A 9,334-nucleotide genomic window follows, 5' to 3' on the forward strand; every position below is an offset into this window, starting at 1 on the left:
TGACTTTCATCTTTCTTCTATCGTCTAGTACGTGGTTAATGAAAGTGTTAAAAAAATTCTCATTATATGCGCAAATTAGATCCAGGCCCTAGCAACAGAGAAAATTCCCATATAGGAAGAACACCATTTAGGGTAATTTGACATCGTGTCTTTTGCCTGGATTACCACGTGTTCGATTTAAATTTACGATGGCATCATAACACGGTCTTCGGTCTGAACTACCAGATGTTTGACTCGGGTTGCCAGTGGGGCAACTGGACGCCGAGGGGCATCATTAGATGCAGCATCAGCTGAAAAGAGAAAACAGACGGCGCTGATCGCGGAGGTACAATCTGAGGAGGCATTCAACGGTGCGCCCGGGAGCGTACGGACGGATCACGGAGATAAAGCCCTGCTTCTCGGTGCTGCCGCAGACTACCCCATCAGCCCGGCACCGGGGGGGAGATGGGGGGGAGGGGGGGGGCGGGAGGGCACAGCCGGCCAGCAGCGACCCGGGGGGCCGCAAGCCCCGCGGCACTCCGACACCGAAACAGCCAGCGCCGTCGCTCGGGGCGGCCTCCCCGCCAAGGGACCCGCCGCACCGGGGCCCCGCCGCGACCAGGCCGCACCGCCAGCCCCGCGCGCCCCAACCGGCGGCGCAGCGGCCGCGCCGCTCCCCGCCGCCGGCGCTCGGAAACGCGTCACTCCCCGCGGCCGGGACCCCCCCGTTCCGCGCCCCCCCCGCCCCACCGGATGGTGCGTGACGCCATCGCGGCGCGCCGCGGCCTCTGCCATCGCCGCCGCCGCCGCTCGCAGCATGGCCGTGGTGGGGGAGCCGCCGCCGCCGCCCGCCGCCATCCCCTCCTTCGCCGTGGCCCGCGGCCTGGTGGGGCGCCGCTACTCGTGCCTGGTGGTGGCGCCGCACCGCAGGCACGTCGCGCTGGCGCCGCGCTACCTGGGCCGCAAGCGCACCGGCATCCGCGCCCAGCTCGACGCCGAGCTCCTGCGCTACTCGGAAAGGTGCGGCCGGGGAGGGGGCTCGGCTGGGGCCCTCCCGGGTTTGGGGGGGTCGGGGGGGGTAGGCCTCCGCCCGCCTGGGGGCCCCGCGCCGCCGCCTGGGCCCCGCCGCGGCCGGGGCCGGCCCGGTGTTGGCTGTCTCCGGCCTAAGAGCTGACGGTGCTCCCCCCCCCCCCCTTTCTCCTCCCAGCCTTCAGGGTGTGCCGGTGGCTTACGACAACATCAGAGTGGTGGGTGAGCTCGGGGACATTTACGACGACCAAGGATTCATCCACCTGAACGTCGAGGCGGACTTCGTCATCTTCAGCCCCAAGAAAGGGAAAAAACTGGTGGTATGTCAACATGCTGATGTCTCGTGGGGCACGTTTTTTTATTGAGTAATCAAAGCTTGGCCTGCCTCCGTCATCAGCAGAGGTCTGGGACTTAGGTGGAGCTATATGTTAGCTTATATTGGTAGTTCATTCGCGTATGAGTAGTTTACAGGAGTTTTAGCAGTTGGAAGCAGCAGGTTTTATTTCGTCCGTCTCTATGTTTGTTAAATTTATATTTAATATTTATATATTATTAAAATACCGTATCATAAGGATAACGCATTATTAAAATACTGTATCATAAGGTTTACGGATTACTAAATACTGTATCATAATTTTGCATATCGTTTATATCGATGCTTCTTTCTGAAGCTCAGATAATTCTCAAACAAGTGTGTTTGTTCTTATGTAGTAGTGGCAGGAATGTTTAGGATGTTCTCATGAGTTTATTTCCTTCAAGTACAAGAGCAGTACATCAAGTTGAAGCCTGCCTTTCAGTAAAAGGAAATGTATGGCTTGCAGAACAGCTTTAAGCTTGTTACTACGCTTGTGTCGGTACTTGCTGGGGAAAAATAGTTGAGGGTTGGCTTACTTTTGTTGTGCCATACCTTTTACAGCACAGCTTATGTCTTTCTAAATGTGATTAAAGAAATGAATGTGTCCCCTTGTTAGGAAATGAATGGAAAAACCCTCAGTGTCTTTCTTTCATCCTTGGGGAGGGCAAAGGTGAATAACGTTTGACATGCAAATGTGTCAGAAAACCACTGAATGGAGTACTTAAAAGCTTTTTATGTGTCATCTGTATCTTTAGCTGCTAAGTAGTGCTGTGCCAGCATGAAGACTGTTTTAAGCGAGTAAAGCAGAATTAAAATAGCTTTAAAGCAAAGTCGATGGCTGTAGTGCGAGGAAAGACTTACCTGTTCTATTCAGGTATTCACTGTAGCCAAGTCCCATGTTTTGACTTTCTTTCTTTTGCAGATACAGGTTCAGTTCTATTTTGGGAGGAATTGTATGAAGAGTATATAGGAGTAGCTTCAGTTTTAGTGAAGAAGAGTTAGCTGATTTGCTAGATAAACTGACTTCGTAACTTGTGCGTAAACTCTCGTCGAAAAGTGTCCACATAGGAAACTAATACATATCATGTGCGTTTAAAGGGGTGGTCTTCTTGACTATAGCTTCATATGACTTTCTTTTTCTTTTTTAGGGTGTAATTAATAAAGTGGCCCCTAGTCATATTGGCTGCCTCATACATGGATGCTTCAATGCTTCTATCCCTAAACCTGAACAAATGTCGATTGTACAGTGGCAAGACCTGGGGTTAAAAATAGGGGATGAACTCAAATTTCAAGTATTGCACTTGGATTCTGATGCAGCTGGGGTGTTCTTCATTCGAGGGGGACTCACTAAAAGGAGGTATTGTGCCCTACTAGAGAATATTTTTAACTGTTTTAATGGGCTTGTTACAAGCTAAATGATTTGAATTAACATCTTAATCTTTAAGCTTGCTTATTTTCACACAAACCCATGTCTATACATAGCCTGCGTTAGTTGTCTTAAACTAAACTTTCTACTGGTAGGGACTCACTTGGATGTTTTCTCTGGAAAAATAAAAGTAGATTTTTTTTTTTTGAGCTTTAAAAATCTGCGTGTGCTGACCTATGAACTGTTGGTTGTATAAATAATACATGTTCAAAATAGCACCCCCAAATGTCTAGAGCAGCTGTGTTTATGAATGTGCATAGGCTTTCCAAGTGAAAACACTGCAGTTCGTGAACACAATGTTGACATTGGTGTTTACACACACATGCGTGCGCGCACATTACATAACCACAAATAGTTATATGTGGACGACTTAAATCCTTGCTGAAACATAAGAATATCAAAGATGGTAAGAGAAAACGCATCGCTTTACTCCTTTCACTTACACACCTCTAAATTTTTAGAGCAGTTTGCTAAAAATCTTAGTAGTGATACCTTTAAAAGAATTCATACAGATTTTTTTTTAAATGGTCATTTGCTGAGCGATTTTTTTCTACCAATGTGGTTATGTTTTTAATATAAATGTACAATATGACTACTACTGACAAAATCATAACATTTTTTGTTTGGTTTTTCTTTTTTAATCTGGAAGGATGCTCTGGATTGTTTCAGTGAACTTACAATGAAACTTAACAATTTTGTCCTCAGTGCCTCTGGGGACATCTCCTCCTCCATGGTTTTTAACTGCATTATTTCCATATTTGTCTTCCTAGACATTTTCTCCAATGCTCTCAGTTGCAAGGTACCTGCTGGGTTTTTTTATTTTGCTTGGGTTGGTTTTTTTCTTCTTTTTTTGACTTTTCTGGCATCACCTTTGTTTTAGCTGTATAGACTTCAGCAAGGCAATTGCTTGGTAAAAATCAGCAGTGTGTCTCATTTAAGACTGAACAGGCCATTGGCTGTGTGTGTTTGTGAATAACTTAAAGCTGCACTACAAAATGTGTGATTATGAATTAGTGGATGAAGGAGTACAAGAAAAGAGGAAAATCAAAATGGTCTGTACAGCATTTTAGAGAAGAAATTTAGGCTAAGATTTGAAAGAGAATCTTGATTCTGTGGTAAGAAGGAAGCTAGTCAGGTAATAGAAATTACCCTGAAAGTATTAAACTGGCTTTATGATTTTCTGTAACTAGAGTATCATGTTCTCCATTTGTTGTTGTTTTTAGTAAATGCTTATCTTTTATCTACTTGATGTAAATACTGTGTTTTAGCAAATTTTGATATTTCACTGTGTGAGGTGCACTGAGATGTCTCTACTTCAGCTTATTTTGTATACTTCTTTACAGCATGAAGCCCAAACGATCTGAGACTGTCACTGACAGTACAAATGGAGATGAAATTCAAAAGTTTGACCACCAGGAAAATGACTTGAATGACTCTGGGGGAGATAATGTCACAGAGGAGCCTCTGGGTGAGACGGATAACACCGGGAGGGAAAATGGAGAAGAGCAAAGTGTTGATGCTGTGAATGGATTGTGCGATGATAAAAACAAGAAGAAGAAAAAGAAAAAGCATAAGCAAGAAGAACAGGAACATGTATTGCCTACCAGTGACTCCAGTGGTTACCAAAGTGACCATAAAATGTCAAAGAAAAAGAAAAGAAAGCATTGTGATGAAGTTGAAGAAAGTGAATTATCTCAGCTGTCACAAGAACCCAAAGCTAAAAAGAAAAGAGACTAAAGTCTGAAGTGCCTTTCCTGAATAAGATTTCAGATGTTTTTGATAAGCTTCCAATAAAATCCTGTTTTCAAAATGCATATGTATATTTCTTTACTAAACAATCTGCTCTACTAGGTGGGATAATGTTTGTGTGCATATGTGCGCCAACAGCTTTAAAGGCAGGAGCTTTTAAAGAAGTGATAGAAGAAATGGGATAGAAGCAATATCTGCCTGTTTTATTTAGGGGAAAATAAGGCACAGAAGAACAGTGGAATGTAATTACAGGAATACATGCATCACCTCTGTGTCTGCTTCCTGGTTCCACACATTAACCACTAGCTAGTTACGATCTTTACTACTCTTAATTCCATCTTTGCTGCTCAGTATCTTGATTTTGTAAGAGTAGATTAGGTTTACCTTTGGGGTTCTGGAGTACCTGAATACCCAGGGGCTGAGAAGAGATTTTTTTGTAGTAGTAGTGGTAAGGGACCATGAATGCCTGTAAATGAAACTCTGCAGCCTGACTTAAAGGTTAAGCAAACTCAAGTGTTTTGGATCTTTCAAAACACCTTTTGTGGTACTCCAGGAAAAACAGTATGATCAGTTGATTCAGAGCAAGCCAGGAAGACGGGAGAAGATTAATGTAATCTAATGTAATGAAGTACCACTTACAGGTTAGAATACCGCTGAGATATAGGCTGATAAAGCAGTTGGTAATGGGACATACTTTGATAAAGTTTATTTTTATGCTGTTAAGCTCATTGACTTCACAGTTTTCTTTAAAAAAAAAAAAAAAGCTGAAGTGCAACTCCCAAATTTTTGTGCTAGTTGTAGCTTTCAAACACTGCTCTCTAGAACAGCAGGTATCTACTGTCAGTATTTTCCAAACTGTTGGAATTAATGTTAGTGGGAAGTTTTGACAATGGGAAAACGACAGTCAAACATTAACAAATGTGCCTTTATTAAGAACTAATTTTCCTGGTGTACATGTATGATAGTTTTTTGAGTATCAGTACTTTTGGTTGCAGCTCTCTTCTGTTGTGAGGAGTTCTGGGGAGAACTGTAGTGTAACATGGTCTAGGCTAGCTAGATCTTTAATGGAGGTAGGAGGCAATGATTACTTTGGTATTGATTTACCTTATTACAAGAAGACATAACCAGCTCCTTGGAAGCCTTGTAAGTAAATAGCATGTATGTGGAAACTTGCTGTTTGTCTGTTCTTAGGTGACAAAACATTTTGCTCTAGCGATTATGCTGGTGCTGTTAGCTCAATTTACTAGATTTATATACAGTGCCTAATAACATATCCATTCACATTGAACATGTTCTGAATTTAAAATGTGACAGTACTTGTTTTAGGGCTCGCTTTGTGCTATATTAATGTCTTTTATGTATCTTTAAAGCTCCAGACTTATCAAGACAAATCTAAGTTTTTGTCTTCCAAGCTTGATGGCATGGTAGTACATCATAGGCATTCTAAAGTTGTAATACTATGAAGAACCAAGTTAAGAGTTTTTGAAGACCTATAAGGTGAGCTTAAATAGCTGTTTAAGGGCAGCAGAAACTTCAGTATATCCTGTTTTGCTTGCTGTTCAGCATACTTGGTCTTGAAACCAGTTTCTGGACAGTCCTGAGATGAACATGAGTTGTCCCTGTTGTGTTTCTACAAGTGACAATGCTGCCACTTGAACTACATGCAATTTCATGGATACTGTCTCATCTGTCCATTCTTCCTGTACTGTGACAAAACCTGAGAAGTCAGATAGTGTTTGTAATGCATTTCTAACAGCACGCTGCAAGATCAACTGAGGGCAGTATTCTGGTGTGTTAAGTGTTGCAGAGAGTAACACAAGTCCCACCCTAATGTGCTTAAAATTTAAATACACAGGACAGGCTGAAGGTTGGGACATAATTTACAGTTAGAAATTATCTGTTAGCTCTCCACACCCCCCCCCTTTTTTTTTTAACATGGATTGATATAGAGGGAAGAAGTTAGATAGGCAGGTGCAGATATTTTTTGTTGATGCCTATGGGAAGAGGAAGATGGAGGCAGTTGCTGTTGCAGATGAACCAAAGACTGAGAGTCGTATCACTTCATCTGTTAGTCCTTAATAATCATTATAGCTTACTTTCCCTTTTAGGGAAGGGAAACACATCTCCAGCAGACCCACTGTTGGTGACTGCAGCATGAGCCAAGACCTACCAATTCATAGGACCAGCTTGTAGCACCAGGAGTTTTTCTTGCTCTGTTCCAGGTTTTCATCAGCATGGAGAGAAAGGAGATGTTCAGGGAGGAAGAACTGAAGTTGCAAATAATGAGTCAAGTAATATAGTATAAATGCTTTCAGCACTTTGAATGCTCTTTTTCCACTTTGCTGCTTTACCATTCTCTTACTGAAAGAGAATTGCCTACTGTAATTTAACAAACTATGCAAACTGGTTTTTTTGAGGGTATTAAGCAACTTTTCTGAAAGCCTAAAGTAATCTGTCTCAGTTTTGGGCCTTACTTAAAGCCAATTTTTTTTTTTGGCACACAAGTGGGGCCGGCACCCTCTGGTATCGTTTTTTGGTTTTCTTTCTTGGATTACAACAGAAGAGAACAATTAAAAGTAAATTAAATGCAGGAGCTGGCAATTCATGATTGCTGAACAAGTTGCTGGTCCAATATTACAAATACTGTAATACATTACATTAAATTCTTGCTAGGTTAATATGCAAATAGCAACTGTGCTACAAAATAAAATTGTAGATTCCTTTGCCTGGCAATTGTACAAAGCAGTTGACTTTTCTGCTGGTTTGTGTCTTCGGAAGGGGAAAAGTGAAGAAAAGACTTAAAAAAAAAAGAGAAGACAAAAGTGCTTTTCACAGCTGGAGCCAATATTGGCAGCCTCACAGCTGCACTGTTGATGTTGCTGTAGACACTTTCGGCATTAGCTAAATATGGCAAGAAAACTTGGATTTTCAAAAGTGAATTGTCACTCTATTCATGACTTTAAAACACTTCCCTTTGTTTTTTTCCCCTTAAAAAAAAGTAAGATTTTCCAGTGCTTGAAATTAACAAAGGAAAGAAGCTGAACTTGACATTTTCCATAAAAGTTTCTGACAAGTTTGATCATTATAAATGTTTAGCTTTCTGTGTTCCCCTGGACTACAAAGGAAGAGTAGTATTGAATTTTGAGTTGAGCTGAGATTTTTGAGTATAGAGAACAAACATTTGCAAAGCTTCCAGTGAGGCCAGGTGACTTCATATTTGTTTGCATGACCCTTCTGTTCCTTTTTTTCAGAGTGCATTCTAGCACAACTCACTTCTGTCACACAGCAAAGAGCAGGTTAGAAAGTAAAATTGTATTTTGTCCTATAACTATATTGATAGTTACAGCAAGGTAACTGTCAGGTGATCTAGAGAAAACATATGCTGTTTTTTTTTTCCTGTTGTAACATTAAATTGGCAACAAAGCCAATATTCACTTCTGTCTGTGGTTGATAATCTTTTGTCTGTATTATGAAAAATGTAGTTCCAACTTAACCAGCTATAATAAGTTTCTAAAGCAGGGACTGTTTCTTTTTCATAGTATTATAAATATTTTGATTTTGCAAACATGTTTCTCAGTGTATTGCATGCCTTTGGCAGAAGAGCAAGTGCTCTTAGAAGAAAGTATCTTTAGCTCTCATTAAAACAATTGTTTTGTACTCTCTGAAGCTTGCAGTGATCTGCAGTGTTAACTTTTGCTCTTTGTCTTTTCCTTGCTTCTCTTAGAAACAAGTTCTTTGCTTTTGACTTGGCAGTTTGCTGCTGCTTGAAATATGCAGCCCAAACAGCCCAGTGGATGAGCTCTAGGGAAAGGATTTTTTCAGGGGCCTAAGTAAGCTAGCTGCCATTTGGAAAACATGAGCCTTGATCGCATCTGCCTCTGAATAAACAGTTTGCCTTTGGAAGCATCTGAATGTTTGATAGCCCTCAGATAGTATAGACCTTTGTTGTAAAAAGCATGGGGGTAGTTATGTACCCAAACTGTTGGAGTTGTGGTTTTTTTCCATATACCTGTGAAGAGGTTATGTGCTCTGATGCTCTCACAGTTATTAGGGTTGATTATGAAAGGATTGAAATAGTTTCATTCTAATAAGGCATATATTTTTGTTACCATAATGTTGATTCTATTCTGCTATTTAGCTTTCAGAAATTCTGTAATTTCAATAAAGCCTGAAGTACTTCAGTATCCAGTAGACTTAGTCTGTTTATAGGGAGAAGATACTTTGTCTTCTGGATTCACGTGAACAAAAATAAGACTGAAAATCAAGATTTGCACTTCTCCAACATTGTCAGTAAATAAGTTTTTACAGACACAGATCATGATTTTTGTGTCCTTCATCATGACTTTACATGTAACTAAGTTGGGGCCGGGTTAAATTCAGCTGTAAGTCTTGTAGCAAGCCGTTCAGTTGACCTCCTGTTAAGCAATTAGAGGTATTTGCAGCCTGGCAATGGATTCAAGTTCCCCTAGAGCCAACTGTCCCAGGTAAGATGGGTAAGAAGGAATGAGCTTTTGTTTCCCCACTTTACCTATCCTCAAGAACTTTTAAAGGACCCCTGCACCGAGACATTGAATACATAGACAATCTCCTCCCATCTCCCAAAGTGATATGTCTGTAGTGTATTATCGTAGCTGGAACATTTCTGTTTTGGCCAGAGATAGTTCAACTCAACAAAGACTTCTTTGAGAAATCTATCTACAGAAACAGCTAAAATAAACTTTCTCTACAGAAGATGAGTGAACAGTAGAAGTTCTTAGTACATAGCAAAGAAATCTTATGAACAGAGGAAAGAATCT

At 41.5% G+C, this 9,334-nt stretch overlaps 1 protein-coding gene across 1 annotated transcript; it reads left to right on the forward strand.

Annotated features, from left to right (window-relative positions):
- Positions 1-760: 760 nt before the first annotated feature.
- Positions 761-4,603, forward strand: POLR1F (RNA polymerase I subunit F). The gene is made up of 4 exons (XM_052800524.1): positions 761-999; positions 1,187-1,328; positions 2,512-2,720; positions 4,133-4,603. The coding sequence occupies exons 1-4, from the start codon at positions 797-799 to the stop codon at positions 4,524-4,526; spliced, it is 948 nt and encodes a 315-aa protein (XP_052656484.1). The 5' UTR covers positions 761-796; the 3' UTR covers positions 4,527-4,603.
- Positions 4,604-9,334: the final 4,731 nt, after the last annotated feature.

The sequence above is a fragment of the Harpia harpyja genome, chromosome 1 (assembly GCF_026419915.1).
Source record: "Harpia harpyja isolate bHarHar1 chromosome 1, bHarHar1 primary haplotype, whole genome shotgun sequence".
In the NCBI taxonomy this organism is placed as follows: Eukaryota; Metazoa; Chordata; class Aves; order Accipitriformes; family Accipitridae; genus Harpia; species Harpia harpyja.

Coding starts and splice junctions, on each gene's coding strand:
- POLR1F (XM_052800524.1), top strand. CDS start 797: ATGGCCGTGGTGGGGGAGCCGCCGCCGCCGCCCGCCGCCATCCCCTCC. Junction 1,329..2,511: donor AGAAAGGGAAAAAACTGGTG/GTATGTCAACAT, acceptor TTTCTTTTTTAG/GGTGTAATTAATAAAGTGGC. Junction 2,721..4,132: donor GGGGGACTCACTAAAAGGAG/GTATTGTGCCCT, acceptor ACTTCTTTACAG/CATGAAGCCCAAACGATCTG.